General features: G+C 60.2%; 2 protein-coding genes across 8 annotated transcripts in view; one reads left to right on the top strand and one right to left on the bottom strand.

Annotated features, from left to right (window-relative positions):
* Positions 1–18,228, bottom strand: part of BCL9L (BCL9 like) — a 28,286-nt gene extending 10,058 nt beyond the window's left edge. Inside the window, exons 1-6 of one of the 7 annotated variants that reach the window (XM_013979458.3) lie at positions 17,555–18,228; positions 12,363–12,442; positions 11,139–11,194; positions 2,568–2,669; positions 921–1,306; positions 103–222 (exon numbers count right to left, since the gene is read on the bottom strand). In XM_013979458.3, the coding sequence (XP_013834912.3) occupies positions 103–222; positions 921–1,306; positions 2,568–2,593 (532 nt within the window). In that variant the 5' untranslated portion in view covers positions 2,594–2,669; positions 11,139–11,194; positions 12,363–12,442; positions 17,555–18,228. The remainder of the gene's footprint in view (positions 1–102; positions 223–920; positions 1,307–2,567; positions 2,670–11,138; positions 11,195–12,362; positions 12,443–17,554) is intronic. The other 6 variants (XM_084976302.1, XM_013979457.3, XM_084976303.1 and 3 more) reach the window with 6 other exon arrangements.
* IL10RA (interleukin 10 receptor subunit alpha) overlaps positions 1–22,815 on the top strand; it is a 926,736-nt gene that overhangs the window by 848,416 nt on the left and 55,505 nt on the right. The gene's annotated exons all lie outside the window — the stretch shown is intronic.

Here is a 22,815-nt window from a genome sequence, read left to right on the forward strand (position 1 = left end):
TGGCCCTCTGAGGCCCTAGGTGAGGAGAGGGAAGCTCCCTCAGGGCAGCTATCCCTCGGGGGCACCATAGGCCACAGCATCCTGACAATGATGGGCACTCACTGTGGGTGGCCCCAATGGGCTTGTCGTCCTCCTCGCTGTCTGGTCCTGAGCACCATTCGTCCCCACTGTATGGCTGCTTCCGCTCCAGCACACAACGCCGCTTACTCCGTGGTGCCACCTCTGCCCAGGCAGGCAGGGGTCCGAGTAAGTACCCAAAGTCCTGACCTCCCACACCCAGGGTCCTTCCCAAGCCCAGTCTTCCAGATGCCCCACCCCAGAGGGCACTACCCAGGGCCCGGCGGGCCCTTTGCCAGCCCTTGGCCCCCACCACACCACCATTTGTTTCTGATTTCTCTCTACAGCCCTGCTGCCTGTCTCCCCTCCCCCACCCAGCACCAAGCACAGCCTAATCCCCAACCACGACTGGTTCTAATTAGGGCTGGGGGGGGAGGGGAGGGGGAAGCCGCTGCTACTCTTCCAAGCCCCAGTGCCTGCTAAGTGGCTCCCACCAGCCAGGGTACCCGGAGGTTCCTGGGAGGCGTGTGGGTCTGTTCCTCACCCCAGCAGCCCTCCTACTCCCCCTGAGTGGGTGGGGGGGGGTCTGGGGAGAAAAGAGATGAATGAGACTGACCAACCAGAGGTCCCCTCACTCTGAAGCCCCTCCATGGGTGGCACCTAAGGATGCAACATCACCCAATCCTGAGAGCATGGCCAGATGGGCGGGTATGATGGCGCTAAGAGAAAGGTGCCCCTGCATAACTGCTGGAGAGGAATGGGGGTGGGGATTAGGCAAGTGGGGCAGAAAGGTGGTCTCCCAACAAGAGTGGGTCTAGGACCATGGAAGATGTTGGGGTCTTGGGGATCAGAAAATGGGATACCTTTGGCCTCTGAATCCAGAGACGGGGTCCCAGCCTCTCGCTGTTCTCCAGAATCCACAGACACGCTCCGCTCCCTCTTCACTTTGCCCTTGAGCGAGCTGAAAGGGGGCACCCCTGCTTGGGGGTTCTTCAGACTTGAGTTGCTAGGTGAGATCTGGTTGGCCTTGGCCCCATGGTTCCCCGCCCCCACGCCCTTCGAGCCCAGGTTGCAGGTGGGTCCTTGGTTCACATTCTGGTGCTGGGATTGGGCCCCGCCATTCCCTGTCTTGCCATGATTGGTCAACTTATTTTCTGGGTGCATTGGCTTGGCTGGGGCAGGGGGGCAGTGGCCGCGGGGGGACAGCGGCGGGCTCCCTGGAGCTTCTCTCCTCCTGGGGTGGGGTAACCTGGGAGAAGGTGGAAGAGACATGAAAAGTTAATCTTGCTAGGGTTGTAGCAAGCCTGGATTTTAATCGCCCTGTTCTGCCTCTCCTAATGGTAGGGGAGGTGGGAGCTGAGTGGCATCTAAAACCACCAGCCATTCCCTTCCTCCCTCCATGGCTCCTCAGACAAGGGCTAATGCCCTTCTCCACCTTGGGGAGTGAAGATGGGGCCACCCTCTCCACCTCCCAGTCCCCACAATTCAAATGAAAACCAGGGCCTGGTATTGGCAGAATCCAATCCGCCCCCAGCCCCGGCATCCATCAGACTGCAAGCCTCCATGGCAACCCCCCTCCACTAGCACCTGACCAACACATAAGCACCCTCTCTTCAAAGGTGTGCTATCTTCGGACTCCTTCCAAGGTCCCCAAATCTCAACTTCCGTGTGTCCCAACACCAACTGGGAAGGGGCACAGGACCTGAGGGTCACTGCTCATGCCCCAGCCCCATCCCCCTTGGGGAAGTGGGAAAAAGTACACCACAGAGTGGTACCCACTGGTCCAGACCGCTCCCCAGAGCAGGAGGGGATTGCCTGAAGAGGGTCCACCGGCAGGCCTGGCGGACAGGCAGGAGCAGGAGGAAGGGGGGAGGGGACTGGTGTGCGGAGCAGGCTGAAACCAAGGATTCCTGCAGCCTAGGCTGCGGGCCCTTTAAGCTCTAGCCCGCTCCCCCCACCGCCTCCCCCTCCCCGGAGACCTATTAATAGCCGCTGGAAAGATCACATCACGGGAGAGGATATTTATCCCCCCTCATTCCACACCAGCTCAGATTTATTTCAGCTCTGCTGTCCTGCTGCTGCCGCCTGGCCCAGTCTGCCGGCTTCTCCTGGGGAAGGGGAGGGAGGCAGGCGCCGCCCCTCCCTCCGGCTCCCACCCCCAGCTAGACTGAGGCCAGAGGGCGCCATTGGACCCGACAGTGGGGTGGGCGGGGGTCTACTCAAACCCTTTTTAAGAGGAAAGGGTAGAAAGGGACTAGAACAGCAGGCTTAGCTGGTTGCCATTCCCCTCTGTCCCCGGGCACTAAAGCTGTGGGCTCCCGCCTCGCGGCAGGCCTTCCCATTCTGACCCTCCTCTATCCCACCAGCGACCTGGAAGCCAGGTGCCCGGGGCGGGGGCGGGGGGGGGGGGGCTCGCTCTCCAAGTCTGCACAGTTCAGCTCCATCGTCACTGGGCCCTTCCCTTCCCCTCACTCCACACACACATCCCGCCCTCCACGACACCCACACACCTTGTCTTGTTAGCCAGGATCCTCATGGCTCCCACACACAGTGGGGCTACGGCCCCTGTGCGTGCCCAGGGCCCAGCCAGGTACTCGGTACTGGATCAGGGACTGCAGCAACAAGCCCCAAAGAGAAAACTTGTGACTTGGGGAGGGGGTGTGAGAAAGGGAGGGGAGACGGGAGGACGCAACCGCCCTGGGACTAGGGAACTGGATAGGGTAGGGTGGGAATGGCAAGGAAGGACTACAGGTCGGGGTCACGATCCTAGCGGCCGGTCCTGTCCCCATCCCTCCCGAACCTTATCCTCCCAGAGCTTGAGGTGTCTAGCAAGGCCCCCCCACCCCGCCCCGGCCACAGGGGCAGAATTCACCACAAGGACAGGGTTGCAAAGGTGCCCGCGTGGGTCGGCCGTAAGGTCTGTCAGCGCTCCCCCCCCCGGGGGGGGTACTCCCGCTCCCAGGTGCGCCCCTCACCCAGGGGGCAGTGGGAGGAACCCCTGGCGCCCCGCCCCCCCGCGGCGCCCAGCCCCAGGGCGCCCGGGCTGGGAGGGGGCTGGGGGTGGGGGTGGGGGCGATGCCCCGCCCCCAGCTCGAGGCCTAGCCCGTGCCCATCCCAGCAGGCCCAGGCGGGCAGCGAGAGGCCTGGCGGGGCCCCGGGGCTGCAGCTGGGCTCTTCTGGAGACCAGTAACGCTGGCTCAGATTCCTCCCCGACCGCAAGAATGCAGAAGCCTCCCCTCCCCCCGCCCCAGCACCCCACCCCGCCCCCTTCGGCAGAGCCCGAGCGGAGAGGCAGAGCGAGCGAGCGAGCAAGAGAGCCAGCGAGCCGGGGAGCGGGAGACGGGCAGGGCTGCAGCGTGTCTCTCTCGGCCCCGCACGCGCCGCCCGGACAGACCCACGGCCAAGTGCGGCGAGGGGCCCGGCGCGCGCCGCGGCGGGGCCGAGGTTGGGCTCGGCGCTGGGCGCCGTCGGGCAGGGGCTCCGGGACCCACCAGCACCCGAACTCTGACTCACACACCCTCGCAGCTCGCACGTGGACGGGGAGACAAAGACACGCACGGAGCCCAGGAAACTAGAGGCGCGCTCCCGCCGGGCCGCGGAGGTGTGCGGGAGGGCGAGGGAGGCGCCGGCCCTAGCAGGAGCACAGAAACAGCCTGCGGCACGTTTCCAGAGGCGGCCAGAGGGTAGAGAGGGAGCGCCTCGACTCACTGTACAGATGAAAAGACTGAGGCCAGGCCACGAGGCAGCCATAGAAAGTTGAGCCTGGTACTCTCAGAGAAATACACACACACACACTTAGATACACCAACAGACTCACTGAAACACAGAAGCCTCACCCTGCTGCCCCCTGCCCTGTCCCCACAGATACCAGTAAGGGGCGGGGGAGGGGAGGAGTCTTGGACCAGGAGCTCCTGTCCAGGGACAGGCCCAGCCAGACACCGGTGCACGTTCCCTCCTGGGCAGCTGGAGGCTAGGCCGGGACCTGGGGGACCTGGGAACCGGGAAGGAGGGAAACACACCAGGGACCCTGTGGGAGTCTAGCCCTAACTTAACTCCGCGGCACGTGGACCTTCCCCGGCTCCCGCTCTGTCTCTGGGAAGGGAGGCTCCTCAAGGGAAGGTTCCAAAGTCCAGCACCTGGCTGGGAAGCAGCCTGCTCCCAGACCCCATCTCCTGCATTAGCACAGGGGAGAGACAGAGCCTGGGTGTGGCGGCAGGCCAACATTGACCTGGGTCCCAGGCTTCCACCTTCACCACCTTGCTGATCCTTAAAACTACCAACCACCTACCAGAGAGTATTATTGTCCCCATTTCACAATGAGGAAACTGAGATCTGGGAAAAGGAAGTGATATGCTCCTGCGTCACGTGACCATTACGTGGCAGCACCAAGACCATGGTCCCCCGGTGTTTCCCCTACACTGCAGTGTCCTCCCCGCAAAGCCCTGACTGCTCATCTAAGCCCACGCCAGACAGGTGGGCTTCCCACACATCAGCCACTGGACCCAGCCACCGAGGGGTTGGGGTGGAGCAAGGGACCAGTATTTGCAGCTTCAAATATTGGGACCTCTAATAATTTGGGAAGGGGCTGTTAGAAAATTTGTCCTCTCCAGGGTCCCCAGTCAGGCCAGGGCTCCTCCGCATTAGAATCCTGGAGTCGCCTTCCCCTCTGGGACTCCACCCCCTCGCTCCCACCCAGCGGCAGGACGAGCTGAGTCAAGTACAGGTGAGTCAGGACTTTCCCATCTCACACCTTCCCCCCACCTTGCCCCTCAGCAGTCTGCCCCAGCGCCCAGAGACCCCTCCTCCTCTAGGCAGTCACAGTCGGAAGAGACCTGGAAGGCCTTGGGATGGGAGGCAGGAAGGCTGATTCTCTGTGGGTGTGGTTTTAAACAAACAGAGTGAAGGGGGCTGCCCAGCACCAGGCCAGGAGCCCCTGAGATGGGCAAAAGGAAAGGGATGGAGCTCTGGAAAGAGAGTGCTGTGGTCCCCTCTTAGGGGGTAGGGTGGGGAGCGGTGACACATGCTCACAAACTGGGAGCAGGTGCCAGTCCCCTGAGTGAAAGACCATGAGCAGACCCATGAGAATGGAGCCCAGGAGGCTGCAGAGACAAAGCCTGCCAGAAAGCTTTTGTGGGGGGAACGGGGAGGGGAGCAGTGACCTAAGGGCTAAAGTCAAGTCGACCTGACTTCAGCTGGGGGAGGGAGAGCAGGAAGGCTCTGAAGGATGCCCAGGGCCTCAGCGTGGGACATGCTCAACACAGGACTGCCACAAGTACAACGCACACTAGTGACAATCTGCCTATTTCTAGCTGTCCCCACCTTGAGAGCCTCTGCTTGGTTTACCAGCTAGCCCACCAGACTCATTGCCTAGTTCAAAACCACCCCAAAGAGGCAGTGAAAATGTGGCTTGGAAGGTCCACACTTCCACACGCAGTGTGCAGACATCTCTAGAGAGGAGATGGGCTGCTAGGACCCTCTGTGGTGGCTGAAAGGACAGGAACCTGTTCGGAATCTTAGGGGTGGGATCCTTGAGCCACTGACTCAGGGAGAGGCAGCTCCCAAGACAACAAGGTCCCGAGTCCCCTTTCTCCTGGGTGTCAGGACTCCTCAGTCCCTAGAAGCTCTCCTCTACCACCCAGGTCACTTCCTCTTCCTGAGGTGGTGACTCAGCCGGGTGGGGAGGTCAAGGATGCATAGCCCAGCAGGAAATCTGCTCAGGAACCAAGGTACTGCTCCAGGACCCTCAACGTGGGGACTTCCAGGCCTGGGGGGCCTTCCCCTCACCCTGGTTCCTAGCAGCCCTCCCCCCTCCCCCCCACCTCCTGCCAAAGGAGACCATGCAAATCAACAATTTTTGTCTGGGAGTTTCCAGCCCCACCCCACCTGTAGCCCCGGGGTGGTGTCAAGCAACACCGACCCTGCTGGGACTCGGAAACTCCTGGCCCTGGACCTTCCAGTCTGGGGTGTTTGAACAGGGTGCCTCTGGAGGGGATTCTGCCCTTCTGGAGGCTACCAGGCTAAGTGGCATTGCCTGGACAAGCCTGAGGTCACCTCACTTGGCTCCTGCAGCCAGTGCCCATGTGGCCAGGCCTCAGGAAGCAGTCGTAACCTGGCAGTGGGGTGCCCCCAAAGGCTACTGCCCAGTCCTTAGCTGCTCCCTCCCACGGGGGGGAGGGGGAGGGGGAGGGGGGGCACAAGGAAACAAGACAGGGCAGGAAGCCCAGGCAGGCGGCGGGCACTCTAGGCCAGGCACAAACAGCCAACACAGGAAACCACAGCCCACCCCCGCCCACCCCACCCGCCCAAAGCTCTGGGAGAAAGGAGTGCCAAAAGCCTGGTACCCCAGCAGGGGCAAGGGCCAGGGGTTAGCCCGGGGCAAGGGTGGAGCAAGAAGTTCTCCAGTCCTTGCTCTGGTGCTAGACCCCACCTGGGGAGGGGGAGAGGAAGCCAGGCTGGCAGGGAAGGTGCTGCCTCTTTAAATCCACCGAAATCCTGAGCTAGGCCCAACCCAGCTCTGGTTTCACAGGAAGGAAAGGAGCTCAGGAGCCAGTAGGGCAGGCGGTGGTGGCTGGAATTAGCCCCACCGGCCCAAATATATCTGGTCTCCGCCTGCCACCCCACTGGCACTTCCTGCCCCCTGGCACCTGCACCACCGTGGGGGTGAGAGAGGGTCTAGATGCTACTCCCTGCCCTGTGGGACACCCCAGTCTCCAGAGGTGCCCCACTGCTGGGTACACTTGGTAGGAGGGAGGAGGAATCCCAAGCCTGGATTCCCAGGAGGGAGGAATCAATAGGCGGATAGTCTCCTCGGGCCCTCACCTGGCCTCAGTCCTCCGAGGGGTTAATCCGGCCCTTTTTTTGGAGGGGGGCGGATTAGGGGTGGCCCAGGAACCTCCTCCAAACTGCCTGGCGGCTGGGAACAATGGGGCCATTGTGGGAGTTGTGGAGTGCGGGCAGACTGCTGGCACAGGCTGCGCACCATGGGGCGGGACCTCACCCAACGCCCGCCTGCCCTGCCCGATGCTCGCTGGGCTCTCTTCCCCAGGTACTGCCAGCATCAGAGACATCCTCCCAGCCCCCTCACCTCGCCGGCCTGGCCCAAACTCTTGGAACCAGCAGCACCTGGAGGGCCCTGAGCTCTGCCCACGTGGACATCCAGACTGCTGTGACCCTACAGGAAGCAGGGGCACGGGGGCCAGGACGGGTGGGGGTGGGGGCTGACGAGACAGGATGTATGCCTGTGATCCTCCTGCAGGGAAGACAGGAAGGCCAAATGGGGTTTCTGGTGTCAGTCCTGGCACCCTCAGGCAAGAAGGGCTTAGGGGATTGTGAGAGTGGTGACAGGCAGGGTCCCCTGCCCCCAGGCCTCCGCTCCACACTCATTCCATAAACCTGCTCCCTGAGGAGGCCCAGTCCCAGCAGCCTCGCCCTCTGGGGCTGGGACACTGGCAGGCAGTACCAGTTCAAGTGATGCAGTGGAATGAGAACTGGGTTTGCAGTCAGGGTACCAATCACATCCCACCCCTTCTGAGTGACAGGACTTTGTCCATCCCTTCAGCCCTCTGAGCCTCAGTTTCCTCATCGGCAAAATGAAGATCAGTGCGTAGAGTGAGATCCTAAGAGTGAAACTATCCAACAGAATGCCAGTGACATACTCAGCCCTCAACAGACCACCTCCGGCCACGATGTTGCCCTCTGTAACCCCCCCTGCACAGCACCCAAATCCACAGGCATTTGGTAAAGGTGGGCACTGTCCAGATATTTGCCCTTGAGCATCTAAGGGAACGGGGCCCATGGGCATCATCTCAGTGGGACCAAGTGCAAAGATTTCGCCCTTCCTGTCATCACAGAAGCCAGCTCCCTCGGCTGGCACTCCCCTGGGCATCACTGGGTTTACCGGCACATACTCAAACCCAGAGCATGAACCCAGAGAGCAGTCAGCCACTGTCTCAGCCTCAGGGCTGTCTCAAAACCCCAGGAGGCAAGCAAGGGGGAGTTTCCTTTCCTCTGCCAGCCACCCCTCTCCCCTCCCCACCGCTTGGCATGCTCCCTGCAGGGTCTGGCCTGGGAGGAAGCTCCAGCTTTCTTGCCATGGGCCTCTTTAAAGAGTGGAAGGTCTGAGAGGGAAAGAAGAGCAACTTGGACGTGCAGTTCTGAAAGTAGAGGTCCAGGGAGAAGACCTGTCCTCTTCACAGCTGGAGAGGGCTGTCCCTCTCAGGGTGGCTCCACAGCCCCCAAAGGGTTAACAAGGCCCTAAAAATAACCTGCTCCCAGCAGGACCTGCTGATCGGAACCCTCCAGCCATCTGTTCCCATTTTCTCCTGTTCACATTGGAACATCTGAAACCAGCCCGAGCCCCAGCCCGATCCCAAAAATAGCCCCAGCCTGCCCAAGGAACAGGTCCCAGGGGCCGGGCACAGACGGCATGGCCAGCCCAGCCATGAGGCATGGCCCAGGCCAACACCAAGCCCTTACGCTCAGGCCCATGGGAGGGAGGTAGTGAGTAGAGCCAGGGGCTCCAGCCCACCTCTCTTGGTACCAGGCCACAGAAGTCACCTGTTAGGTGTTCAGGTGTCCCAGGTACTTGTGCCACATCTGAATCCACTTTCTCTGGAGATTTGGATACTCGCTCCCCGGAAGACCAAACCACTATGTCTGCAGAGCTTCCCTCCCCATGGGCACCCACCCCATCCCTGCTGCCCAGTCCTGGGCTTCACACCCAGAAGTTCTCAAGCCTCAAGCCCCCATCATCCCACTCCCCTCCCAGGGCCTTTAGGAGCCTGGCTCACCCAGAGTCACTTGGCGCTCTCCCCTGGCCTGCCCAGGGCACACAGGCTGAAAGACAACTTGCCCCAACCCTGCCCACACTCACCCATGCAGCAGAGGAAAGGGTTCTGCAGGTGTCCTCTGGCCCAGGTGGATGCTGATATGACCCCACCCCTCCTCTGGGCTTCCAAATGCCTCCTTCCTGCTTGTCTGTGCGCTACAGGTGCCAGGCGTGCCCATCTGGGCACTGCCCCACCATGCTCAGGGAGAATGCCTAGGCCGGGTACAGGGAATCGAGGGGACCCCGCCCCCCAAGGTAGGCCTAACTGCTGTCATCCTTGTCACAGCTCCACACTGCTGCTTTTCTCCTTAAGGAAGGTCTCTGACCCCTCAGGCCAGGAAGAGAAGAGGTGGCCACTTAAGCCACTGAAGGACAGAGTGTCTTAAGGGCTATTCAGCCTGTGAAGGAACAGAGCAGCAGGGGATGGGATGGTGGGAGGGGTGCTGAACTGATCTGTGCTAACGGCCTGGCGGGAGGGCTCAGCCCTGAGAAGTGCTGGGAGATGGGAAGGGAGTTCCTGGTCCTCAGACCCCTCTCCAGGCCCACTCCTCTCTCCGGGCTGGCGGCTCCTGGGCAAACTTGCAGTCAAGATGTCAGCCAGCACCGTCAGTTGGGAACCTGTATTAAACTCTAGGAGTCTGAAGTGTTGGAAAGGCAGTCTCTTCCCCACCCTCCACACTCCCCCCAACCCTATCAGTTCTTCTGCTAGGGGGAGGGCCAGGAGTTCCTGTGAAGAGCTGTGACTAATAATAATGAGAACGCTCTCTAATATTTATTGGGCATTTACTCTAACATCAAGCTGTCCTGAAGGCTTCGCATGCAGTATCTAATTGACTCCTCAGAGCAACAATACAAGAAAGTACTCTTATTATCCCACTTTACAGATAAGAAAACCGAGGCACAGGGAAGTTGAGTAACCTGCCTGAGGCACATAGTCCAGAATTAGAAGAGTCAGGATTTGAACCCAGACACCCCAGCAATTAGGCTCTTAACCATTTCACAATCCAGGTTCACCCTGGCATCAGCCCTCTGTGCTATGATGAAAGAATGGCTACCTCACTCCCTCATTCCGCACGCTCCCTCCAAGCCTGATGCGCATCAGGTGCTAGCTAGAGGCCACAGTTCCTGCCCAGGGACGAGATCAAAAAGAGGCCACCCCTCCCCACCCCTCAACACAGGTGCCCAGCCCTCCGGTGCTCAGAGAGCAAAGTTCTTGGGCCACCCCAGCCCCGCCCACCCCCAATCCGTTACTTCCTCACCTATCCTGGTCCCTAAAGAGTCTGGGCGGGAGCGAGGCAAGTTACCAGGACAACAGTACCAGCCCCTGCTGAGAGTGGAGGGGAGGCTGGAGTGGAGTCTGCTGGCCCTCCTACTCTGCAGGTGGGGGTCAAAGGTCAAGTGGGACTCACTGGTGAGGGTGGAGTCCCAGCCCTGCTCCCCCCACCTGCTCAACCACTCCTGTCACTGCCCCCCACTTTTTCCACTGCTGGAGTTGGAAGCCAGACCACTCAGGGGTGGTGGCCACCGGCGGGCAGGGTGAGGGGATTTGGGGCCCCTCCCTCCTGAGGACAGTTTAGGAGAAGCGCTTCGCCTTCAGTCCTCTGCTTTCTCCAGCTTTCCCAAGCTTTCCCCGTCAGACCAGGAGCCTACAGGCATGTTTGTTGTGAATTCAGGGAGTTGTTGCTAAGTAAGGAAGGAGGGGAGGGAGGAAGGGAGGGAGGGAGGGAGGGGGTGGGGGGGGCGGTAGGGAGAAAGCGTGTGCGTGTGTGAGAGTGTGTGTGTGTGTGTGTGTGTGTGTCTGTGTGTGTGTGTGTCTAGGGGCCAGGGCAGAAACCACATTACCGTGGCTGGTAGCCACCCTGGCTTTGACTCAGCCAGCAGAAGCCAAAGCCAGCAGCAGGCGAGGGGGAGCAAGCACTTGGGACGGCCAGGGCCAGGAAGGAAACCGTACCTTGCCCTCTAGGGGTGACTGGGCTGGGGCTCCCCACCTCCCACCCCGGCTGGGACTTTCACTGGAGTGACAGGAGCTTTAACCCTTCCTGCCCCGGCCCCGCCCCCACCCCCTATGGGCTTCAGGTGGTAGGCTGTCGGCACCCCCTCCTGGGGGGATGGGAGGGGAATGAAAGGAGAAGTGGGGGCAGAGAGCCAGGAGGAGGGCGCCCAAGACAAAAAGCCAAGCGGGAGGCTAGGGCAGAGGCAGACAGAGCCGAGCGCCGAGGCCGTGAGGACACACACAAGCACACAGACCTCTCACCTCAGGATAATGCGGGTCGGGCTCAGGCTCAAGGGTGTGATCTGGGATGGGGCTCCCTGTGGAGAGAGGGTCACAGCTAGAAGCCCCAGGCCAGCCAGCCATACCCCTGCTCCTCCCATAAGCCCAGCCCCACCCCCATCATGCACACCACTGAGCGTGTACACACAGAGCGCCTGCAGCTCCAGGAAGTCCCAGAGCTACTTGGACACCACCTCCCTCCACGACTTCTGTGGATTGGCTGGGAGCCAGGCCTGCCCCAGCGCCCCCCCCCCCAGCCCCCCGCCCTCCCCTGGAAGCAGGAAAGGAGAAGGCAGTGGAGATGCCTTAGAGCTCGGCCCACAGGGAGAGAGGGGGCGGACGACTCCCACGGCCTGGCCTGAGGTCCGGGGAGGAGGGATGGGTGAGGAGGCCTGAGGACCCCAGCTGCCAGCACCAGCCACCCCAGGGTTATCCTGCGTCAGGGAGAAGAATGGTGTGGGTCCCATGTCCCTGTGTGGTCTTTCTTGTCCCCTGAAGACGCGAAGTCCTGGGGACTGGGCCTGGCTGGGAGGGCCTAGGGTGAGAGAATCAGGCTTAGCAGTTCAGTAGGAGGGGGCTGGGTGAAGCTCCCACGGGCAGGCGGGAGGGAGGCTGGTGGCTGGGCTCAGTTTGTACTGGGGGTCAAAGGGGAGTTCTTTTCCGAAGAATTCTGGGAAAGACGCCAACTAGAGCAAGCTGCTAACCACCCCTCCCTCTCTCTCTCACTGCACTGGGTGGGGGGGTGTCCCTGCCAACCAGACTTAACCCTCTCCGGCCTGCGGTGCTCCCAGGCCTGGGACAGAGGGGGGAGATGCTGGGGAAGGGAACCTCCCACAGGGCCCGACCTGCATTTCTAGGGGCAGGCACAGGGCGCTAGCCAGAACGTGGTACCACATGGCCCCATCTGATGCTGCCCTGCCCTACAGCCACCTGGGTGACTTTTCTGGGCTCATCTCCTGAAGGTGTCTGCAGTGACGTGCGTGTGCGTGTCTCAGAGACAGAGATTGAGAAACAAACTGAAAATTCCTTGCCAAGGCCCTCCCCCTACTGGGTCACTGAGCACTGTACCAACCTGTGCCTCTACCCCTCCCTTCCTCCCACTGTGTCCCGGACCAGAGGCCATGGGAAGGTGGCAGAGTCGGGGTGGGGTGGGGTGGAGTTGGGGGGTGGGGGTGGGATAAAGGGACAGCTTTTCCCTCTGCCCACCTCCTGCTGCAGTCTCCATAGGCCCTTGACAAACAGCCTCTGCCCCAGCCCTCTTCTTCACTGATTTGCTCCAAGTGCTTCTAAAGGAAAGCATTCAATTATAGCCTGAGATCCCAGGATGGGAAATTGAGTCATAGTGAGGCATCAGGGGTTCCAGTGCCCACATCCCATGCAGACATAACTCTACTATCACCACTTTTGCTTTGGCAAAAAGAAAAAGAAAAGAAAGTTCCCCCACCCCCAGCAACCTCCCCTCCTGTAGAACACTGTCTAGCTGCAGCAGGAAGGAACGAGATTAGACATCAAGAAGGACTTCCCAGGATCAAGGCTACAATGGCAGCTGGTCCCACACCCAATGCCTCATATTTCTGGAGTGGCACATCATACCACCCCCCTGCCCCCAGGATTCCAGGCCCCTCTGTATTCTGTTCAGGCTGGAAATATGTGTGTCTTGTCTTGTTTTACTGTTAGCCCTTAGCTAGGGAAGTCAACTTTTCTGAACTTTAGCCACCAAGCTCCCAGGTCTGATGTGGCTGGCTGTTTCTTGTCCCCAGTGAAGCAAGTGACACCAAGGGTGGAGGGTTAACTCCCATTTCCCCAGCCCTTTCTTTAGAGCACTGGGCCTCCCTGCGACAGCCCACAGGATATCAGGACAAGAAGAGGGTGGACTGGTAGTGTCCCAATCCCTTAAGGTGCTGGGTATCCATGAGGGGCAGAGGAAGACAGCCCAGCCCAAGGGACAGTTTATCCCAAAGTCTCCCCACAGCCCCACCTTCTCTCCAAGGACCACAGAACCACCAGAAGCCTTGGCCCCACTCCAGGAAACCTCCCTATCAAAGCAGAGAAGACTCCAAGTCCCAGGGAGCTACAGGGAGGCCTGTGGCTACACACCCCAGACATGTTCTGAGGAACAAGAGAGGCGAGAACAGGAGTGGGGTGCACATGTGAGCATGCTCGCACGTGCAAGCACACACACACATTCATCAGAGATACAACCCCAAGCACACACACTCCTCAGGTCCTCTCAGACACACGCACCTGATAGAGAAACAGACACAACTCCCAGGGACACACATCCAGGATACTTCAGAGTAACCCAGACTCCCCAAACATGGCTCCATAAGACCCACAGAGGCTTCTGTACTCATAGAGAAGGTCTAAGAGGGTTCAGGAGACACAAATGACACGGGCCAGTCACCCAGAACTGCTGACAGAAAGACCCACAATGAGAGACGCGCACAGACACGCACACACAGAGTAGTATGCACGTGGCCATATGCTAGCGCACAAACCCTCACACACACACACACACACACACACACACACACACACACACACACACACACACACACACCCAGGCAATGCACAGCGTGAAGTCAGATTAGAGGACTAAATTCTGGGCTAGTGGGGAGGAGGGGAGTCAGAGGGGGGTGGAGCAGTACTCAGGGATTTCAAAACAATCCTGGTTTCGAAATGCTGGAAATGCTGGATTCAGGGCCATTCCCAGTTGAGGCTGGGGTGGGGAGGGGAGGGGCGAGGGGGAAGGGAGGACAGGGCAGCGCAGGGCCACCAGCCCATTGGAGGAGGGACTTGGACAGAAGGCACCCCAGCCCCTGGGGAAGGGGGGGCTAGGCCAGACACCAAGGTTAGGAGGGGCAGGTGGCCCAGGGCCAAGCAGGGAGGCCTGGGGTGAAAAGGAGGCAGAGGAGGAGAGGCCTCCGCTTCAGCCACTGACTGGAGAAGTAAGCAGGCCGGCGAGGGAGGCTGCCCTTCCCCTCAGGACTGCGAGGAAGGGGGAACCAGCTGGGGCCCCTTCCCCTACCCACACGTGGCTGGTGGGGGCCACCTTCTCCCCTAGAGTGGCACGCTGGCTCCCCTGCCCTGCCCTGCGGGCCATCAGTGCCCCCGGGGAAGGCCTAAGGCTAAGGGGTCAGAGGGTGTGGGAGGACAGCAAGGACCTGCACGGGTCAGGGAACTTCCAGGGGACCCAGGACCCCCCATACTCAGGGCAGGGTGGGGGATAGCTCCCTGGAAACCCAGAGCTTCCCACCTCTCGGTGGTGAGGGGGCCCTCAGGGAGGCTGAGGCAGTAGAGCGCACCCCCACACCTGGGAAGCACCCCCTCCTCCCAGGGCAGCCCCAACGCCTGTCCTGCCCCTCCCCCAACCTCCAGGGAAAGTCGGCAGCTCTGTCCCAGGGAGGGGAGGTCAGGCCAGGCTGGGGGTGGGGCTCTGGAGGCCCGGCCCTGGCACCCGGCAGAGGAAATTCCAGGCGGTAACTCCAGGCTGCCTTCAGGGCGGCCCATCCAAGTGACTGCAGCACCTCTTGCGCTGCGGCTTTCTTCACCCAGCCCCTCAGCTCCTAGACTGGCTCCCGGGGCCTCCAGCAGGCTCCAGCTCCAGTAGTGAGAGGGTGGGACCTGGGGAAACAGCACTCCCTGCAGGAGCCTCTACCAGCCCCATGCTGGCGCCTTGGCCACTCAGATCCCTAGGGGCAGGCCCCACGGTGTGCTCTGGGTGGGCAGCTGTTGGGGCTGGCAGGCAGAGGCACAGATGCCAAGCTGGAGCAGCCAGGCGCTCAACAGGTTGAGCCAGTCCCTGGAACAGCCAGCCCCACCCCAGGGAGAGCAGGCCTGGCAGAGGCTCCCAGCCGGCGGCACCCAGCCTGTACCCGCTTGGCTCCCACGGCTGCCCACTTTCCCACAGTGCCATCCCCTCTGCCCCCTCCCCCCCCAGGTCAGCACCTGAGCAGTGCCCAGAGCTCCTGGCATGAGGAAAGGATGCTGTTTGCCTGTCACCTCTGGGTGCCCAGACTCACAAGCAGCAACCAAAGAGCCCCAAGAAAAGTAAACACGGCATCAGCCCACTAAGAACCCCAAAGTGCCCCCCATCTCCTTAGAGGCCTCTTCCAGTCCTGGGCAGATTGGACACTCAGACACCCTGGCTCCCAGCAACTGCCCCCCCTCCGCCAGGACGCCGGGACAGAACTTCAGCCTGTGGCGCCAGAGGCAGTGTGGGGGGCCCCCAGCTCCTGCCTTGGACCCCCTGGAGGGGGGCCCCTGAGCTGGTGACTGCTGGCTCCCTCCACTCTGGCCAGAACGGCTGCTGCCTGCAACCCCTGGTTCTTTCCTTCCAGCCCACTCCTGGGCTCCACGGAGCTCTATCCCAGCCCCTCCCCCTGCAAGCAGGCAGCCCCCTTTGCAGGCATCTCTTTTAATCTAAAGCAGGTGCCAGGCATTCCAGCCCTTGCTGAGTCGACACTGCCACCCACTAGGCCTCTGCCCAGAAGGCTATTGCCCTGCCTGCTCATGGAAGTTGAGTCCCCAGCCCAGAGCTCCTGCTTAACCCAAGTAACCAGAAGTTGGGAGGCAGAAACTATCCAAATGGAGTCAGGGGTGCCCCGCACAGATTCAAGGAGCTGGTTCGCTAGGTCTCACTTTACCACTGAGGTGATTGGTTACAGACCATCGATTCCCCAGGACTCTGTAATCTCCTCCCACCCGGACCCTCAACCTCAGTAGTTAGAAACTCACTCTGAGGCTCCATATGGACTTCCCGAAACCATCTTCAGCATGAGGCCACTGCTAACCTGAGCACAAGTTACTCTGGATCCAAGATTATAGGTATTCTCCCCGTCATGGGCACTCTTTCCAACATTAACCCTTGCCCCACCCCTGACGAGGAGCAACACAGGTAAGCAGAGAACCTCCAGAGGGAAGTGGCCAGAAGGCTGGCCTTCCAGGCCTGGTTCGCCAAGGCCAAGGACCCGTATCAACTGGGGGAGGGCAGCACCTCTCATCCTGATACCAGACACCCCCTGACCCTTACCTTCCTCTCCCATTCTCACCCTGTCCTGAGGCTTCTAGCAGCAGGCGCCTCAGAGCTGATACCAGAAAGACAGGGCCTGAACATGCTCTTCCCCTGGGGCCATGAAATCATAGTCCTGACCCAGAGAAGGCAGCCCAGCCGGTGCTGGGGGGCGGCAGACCAGCCAGGCAGCCCCAGCCCATAAGTGGCTACTCCCTGGAGAGGCTGAGGAGGGGGAGAATAAGGGGAGTAGAAGCCCACCCACCCTGCAGTAGGAGAGCTGCCCAGAGGCATCAGTAGAGTTACAGCAGATACTGTGCGAAGACAGCTTTCCTAGGTCAAACAGGAAACCAAGGCCAAAGATCAAGGGGGCCTCCAAGCCCCTCTCCCAGGGCTCAATCACATGCCCGGCTCACCTCTCCCAGAGCCACACTTTTCCTTCCTACAGCAGGGGCCCCCCTGACACAGACACAGCCCCACAGCCCAAGCAGCAGACAGACAGAAGGAGGAGGGAGGAGGGGGTGTCAGAAAAACCCGGAAGGAAGGAAGCTGGACAGACAGACAGAAGCTGATCCTGGCTTCACTGCTCCAGAGAGACACCCTCCGGACTCCCAGACTGTGAGGGACACTCTCAGCTCCCAAGAGGGAGAAGGGGAGAGTACATCTCAGTGTCCCCTGAAACCAAATGCCAGCAGCCCTGGGATAGGACATAGCCCAGCCAAGCAAGCAGCCCGAAGCCTCCCTTCGCTTCCCCACATTTCTCCCCCAAGGGCTCCTCTGGACCAAGGCAGGGGCTGCCTCCCCTTAGCAGTGCAGAGACACCTCCAAGGAACTCTGTGACTGCCCCACCCCACCCCCAGCCAAGCCCACATCACATAGAATCCTTGGCAGGGGTGACTCCTCCAGTCACAGCCCCTGCAGGTCCTAGACAGTGCTTGGGGACAGAGGGTGACCCCCAGCAATCCCCATTCCTAATGCACCTCCTTCTGGAGGCTCCCATGAGCCAGGAGAGGAGTGCTGGGGTGCTGAGACCCAAGGGGTTGGTGAGCCTGGAAGGGGGACTACATCTCCCAGAAGCCCCCAGGGCAGGGTTGCTGCTCCAGCTGGCCCAAGGCCGGCCTTGTTCTCTGCGCTAGGGTGGCAGGGTCCCCTGACTGCCCCTAATCCCTCCCGTCTGTGTTCTGGGGTTGCCAACCTGATTGGGGGCCCAAGAGTAGCCTCCACTAACCCTGGGAGCAACCCTCCCTCAAACAGCCTGGGGGTGCATGCCAGAGGGCAAGGGACAATCAGCCAGTGTTCCCCCCTCCCCAATTCGAAGTGGATCTCCCTTCTCACGCCTCTGCTGGCCTGGCATGACTTTCGCCCTCGGCCCCAGCCCACCCCTCACCTCGCGCGGGTCGGGGGTCCTCACGCCAGGCCGGAGCTGGACGCCATGACCAGGTCAGGGTCGGTGGGTGGATTGGGGTCCTCCTGCTCGCCAGTTGGAGGTGCGGAGGGGGGCAGGCAGGCAGTGATCTTTTGATCCTGGACGCCTTGATCTCAGTACCAGCACGGCCCGGGAGTGGGTATCCGGGGGTCGCTGGGCGCCTGGGTTCCTGCCTCCCAACCGCGGAGCATGGTCGTGGGCGCCCGGCAGCGGCGGGAGAACGCGCACAACAGCCCGGCCCGGGGCTCGGGGCTGGGGTCTCGGCCCCGAACCTCACGGCTCCGGCTCCTGCTCCTCCTCCCTTCCTTCCTTCCTTCCTTCCTTCGCCTCCTCCTTTCACTTTCCCCGAGGCCCGCGGGGACGGCGGGCGCGGGGCGGGGAGGGGGCTGTCTGGGCGCTTATTGTTGGTCGGACGCCGAGGGTCCAGGTCGCAGCCCCCGGGCGGCGCGGCGCCGGGGGACCCAGGCGTGCGGGTGTCCGGCCGGCTGGCTCCGGGCGGCGGCGGTGGTGCAGCGGCCCCGAGTCCGGGGCATGTCCGGCCACTGGCTCAGCCGCTCGCCGCCGCCTCCCCGGGCTCCCCTGCGCTGCCGGAGCCTCGCTCGCCCCTCCACTCGGCTCCGCTCCCCAGCCTGAATAAGCATCGGGGCTCTCTGGCTGCCTCCTTCTGCCTTCATACCAGAGCCCGGAGAGGCCCCTGTCAAAATAAGAGCTCCCCCATCTCGCTCGCCTCCTCGCCCAACCCGGCTCCCCCAGCCTCCCAGTGGTCTGACTCGGTAAGGCGCCCGGCCGGCTTGCGGGAGGCAGGTTGGCCCGGGGGCGGGGAGGGGGCGTCTATCTCTCTCTCCTCCCCATTCCCGAGGACTGGGGAGGAGGCGCGCTAACATCTCAGGCTAGGGAGAGGTTTGACAAACACACCCTCCTATCTACACTGATTGGAAGGAGTGGGAGTTGCCTAGACTCCCCCAACCCCCAACACACACACACACACACACACACACACACACACACAACTGGGTCCCTCTCGGTTGTACCCACCCACATTCATTATGCACTGAGCATCTCTTTATTCATCTCTCTTTCCTAGTAGACCATGAGGTCCTTGAGGATGTAGACTAAATTTTTTCATCTCAATCCTCAGCATCACAAAGTGGATGCTAAGAAAATGTTTGTAGAAGTAAAACCATTGTTCTCTCAAAAGAGCTCTCTCCTAACCTCAAAGTGCTACACACACACACACACACACACACACACACACACAAGGAGACCCTATAGGTGAGTAGGTGCAGTGAAAAAGAAATTGTCAGGCACTATTTTAAAGCATTTCACATATGTTATTTCAACGTGTGCCACAAACCTGTGAGAAAGATGTTATGGCCCCATAATACTGATGAGGAAACAGAGGCTTGCATTAGTTAAGGACTTCCTCAGGGTTACACAGCTAGAAAGTGGTAAGCCCAGGACTAGAGTTTGGGTGTCCTTACCCCAAGGCACTTTCCCTGTATCCCACTGCCCCCTGCACCCAAAATACCAACAAGTAACAAGCATTGCTGGCTTCAGAAATGAAGGGCACTAGCAAGCTCCCTTGTTCTTGCTATTTGTTTCCTCTGATCTGTCCCCTGCCCCTCCTCACAGACGCCCCCAGATGGCTCTAGCCCTCACTGACCTCCGTCTCTTTTGATCATCTATTACATCTGTGCTACCCAACCGAGTACCTACTTGTATGTTTTATCTTGTTTCTCCTGTGTGTATATCTGGTTACCCCCAAAAACTCTTGGGGCCCCAAACCATACCTCCTAAGCTTCTTTATTCCCCACAGCACACGAGTGCTGGGCTCATAGTAGGGATTCAGTAAACATACACTTGATAGGTTGATGGTGCTCACAGCTGGGTACTGGGCAAGCTCTGGGGAGGCACAGCTGGAAAAGAGGGAGAAATCCTGAAAGAAGATAACATAACAACCCCTGTGGGTGCCTAACATGGAAGTTTACAAAGCATTTTTATACACACTAACTCTTGGTCATCATTTGAGCCAATGAGCGAAACTTCCCCAAGTGCCTACTATGTCAAGACCAAGCATCGTTAGGGATTGGACCATCACAACCCTATGAGATAGGTGTTATTCTCACTTAAAACTTGAAGTTCCCGTCGTGGCTCAGTGGTTAACGAATCTGGCTAGGAACCATGAGGTTTCAGGTTTGATCCCTAGCCTTGCTCAGTGGGTTAAGGATCCAGTGTTGCCATGAGCTGTGGTGTAGGTCGCAGACGCGGGTCAGATCCCGCGTGGCTGTAGCTCCAATTCGACCCCTAGCCTGGGAGCCTCCATATGCCATGTGTGCGGCCCTAGATAAGACAAAAAAAAAAAAAAAAAAAAAAACCCAAAAAACTGAATCCCAGAGAGGCTGAGCTCTGGTTTGAAAGTTCCCAGAGCCTAGGATGGTACCTGACCCATGGAAAGAGGCCTTAATCTCATCTCCCCTCTCCAGGGTCCTGTGGGAATAAGATAGGCCACAAGATAACATTTGAGCCACATTTCTCAAAAAAGGATGCTTGTCAGGTCCACCCAATTACGTGGATCAGTTTCCCATTACATACATGATGAGCCACATGGGCTTGTGATGGTCCATTTGGCACAATGCCCGGTTCATGGTTCATAGCAGGTCCAGAAAACAATGTTTGTAGGAGTGAGTGATGGCTCTGTTGCAAGGGGTCTGTTAAATGTGGTACACAGTAAGTTCAAAGTGTGGTCGGCGGCATGTCCGGTGGGGGAGCAGCCATGTAGAACACTCGTCTGGGTGGGGCTGTGACTCATTCCCCCATCGTGGGTTCCAGGTTGGGATGCGGAGCCCCAGCCCTGGGAAGCCACGAGTTCTGGGTGGAACCCTGGAGTTATTGAGGAGAGGAGAATGGCTGGTGGCCCATTGCTGGAATCGAGTAGCTCCCTCTACTGGCGAACTCGGGGAATCGCCTGTGTTTTCGTGTATCTGTGTGTCACTGTGTCACGAGGAGTGTCACAGGTGTGTCAGCGAGTATTGGTGGAAGTTTGGGCATGGGTATAGTTGTGCGAATGTGCCAGCAGTGTGAGTGTTCCAGCGTTACGCGGACCTGCTTCTAGGACCACAGGGTGTACACACACAACCACTTTTTGTAATACAATTTACTTTGGGGGTGGGGGTAGAGGGTGGGCAGCACTAGAACTGCTGATTATCTGAGATTATTACTAATCGGGGTGACTAGGACGAAAGGATCCTCCAGCTGCTACTCCTCCACTGACCTCGTGCAGGTGAGAGGATTCAGGCCTGAGAACAGTTCCTGGGAAGGGATTCTATCCCCTAAAGCAACCAGGGACCCAAGAAAGGGTTAACTTTGAGCCCCACAGTGACTTCAATCATTGGCTCTGGGCACTGTCAGTCAGCGTTCTGGGGGCGGGGCTTACGGGGCCGCCCTAGGACTGCCCAGCGCCCCTCGCTTGCCCCTCGACCCCCCACTTCATTTCACTTCTGGGCTGCCGCCACACCCCCATCACGGTGGAGACACCTTCCGGGGCCCTGGAGGAGGAGCAGATCTGGGCATCCTGGCTTCCCCACTCATTCCAGCTGCCTGGCTTCCTGATAGATGGTGATTATTATATAATAGACCTGCTGGACAGAACGGTGCCAGCTCTCGGAACACTTTGCCCCCTCCTTGAAGCCCCAGGGCCTGACATCAGCAGTACAGAGCCCGCTGCCTAGCTCTGCCGGCGCCCCCGGCACTACCTCCATTCCGGGGCGGGAGACCCCTGGGCCACCCTCGCTGGGGGGCCTGGGGCACGTCCTGAGAGATGGGTCCGGCGCCCAGCAGGTCTCAGGGTCGGCCTGCGAAGTATGGCTTTACCAGCGCCTCTCCAGAATTGTGGGACCCACTTGGCCCCTTCCAACCTGAACTTGGAACTTGGGAACCCAAAGAGGTGGGGATAGGGCGCGCAGGGGCCAGGGTCAGACAGGGAAAGGAGTTTGGAAAAGGTGCGGGGGCAGGAAAAGGGAGGCTGGGAGAGGGGACGGGGCAGGGGCAGTGGGGGAGGGACTCTTATCCTGACAGGGCTCCCGCCTTCCCCGACTGGAGGGTTTGGAAAAACTGAGCAGGCAGCCAAGGCTTGGCTGGAAATCCTGCAGCCCACCCTCCTGGGGACACAAAGCTGGAGGGCGGCGGCAGGGCGGGGGGAGAGAGCACGACCCCGGGGAGGGCAGGGCCTCTTCTGGGTCTGGGGGCCCAGGGACCAGGTCCCTGGGGAGGGGGTTCCTGGCGCTGTCTCCCTGCAGTCTGCTTCCCCCTTTCTCCCCCCCCACCTCTCCCCCCCTCCTCCCCCTCCCGGCTCCAGTCTTGCAGATTGCGGGCAGACTTAACTCCTTGCGCGCCAGCGCGGTGGACTCCATGGTGGTGACGCTTTGAGGGAGGGAAGGAGGGAGGGAAGGAGGGAGGGACTCCCAACCCCACTCCCACCCACAGCTTAACACCTTGAGGCCCGGAAGGCAGTCTCGGAACTTAGGCTTGTCAGAGTCCTGAGAAGGCTGCACACACAAAACCCGGCACCTGAGAGCTGTGTAATCTAGTCCGCTGTCCTGCCAAATCTTAACCGACTTGCCTCCCGCGCCACCCCAATCCCCTCTGCCTCTTCCTCCACCCTTTGGCCACATTCCCGCCACCACCTCTACTAGTTGCTGCAAAGGTCCCTGACAGATAGGAGGCTGCGGGGAACCCGGAAGTCTGGGTTCTGTGGCTGCCTGGACCTTCTCTTCATCCCGTCTGGGAGGCCCCGCACAGGTGACCGCAACCCGCGCTTTTCTGGCCTCCGGGGGACTCCTCCACCCACCTGTGGGGGTAGCTACCCACCCGAGGCAGGGGATGCTAACCTTCCCCCTCTCCAGCTAGGACAAGGGCTAGAGTAGCCGGAAACCCTGACTTCACTTCCAGCCTAGCCCCTCTCCTAGGCAGCACTTCCTCCACCATCAGATTTGCCACACACACCCCCACCCCCAATTCGGCCGCAAATGACTGCCAGAGGGCAGTACCTCGGTCTAGGCAAGAAGGGGTTAACGGAGCTCATAGGCTCCCGGTGAGAGCCAGGTGAGGCACCGCCCGTCTTGGCCTTCAGGTGTGTGGGTGGGGAAGTGGAGGGGCGCTGACCTCGGGGCTGCTCTTTTGCCCCCTGGTGGCTAGATGTGGCTTAGCAGTCCTGGCAAAAGCTA

Source organism: Sus scrofa, chromosome 9 (genome assembly GCF_054392235.1).
Source record: "Sus scrofa isolate SSC_HxYL_T2T_F1_AM1 chromosome 9, Sscrofa_HxYL_maternal_Yorkshire_Landrace_v2.0, whole genome shotgun sequence".
In the NCBI taxonomy this organism is placed as follows: domain Eukaryota; kingdom Metazoa; phylum Chordata; class Mammalia; order Artiodactyla; family Suidae; genus Sus; species Sus scrofa.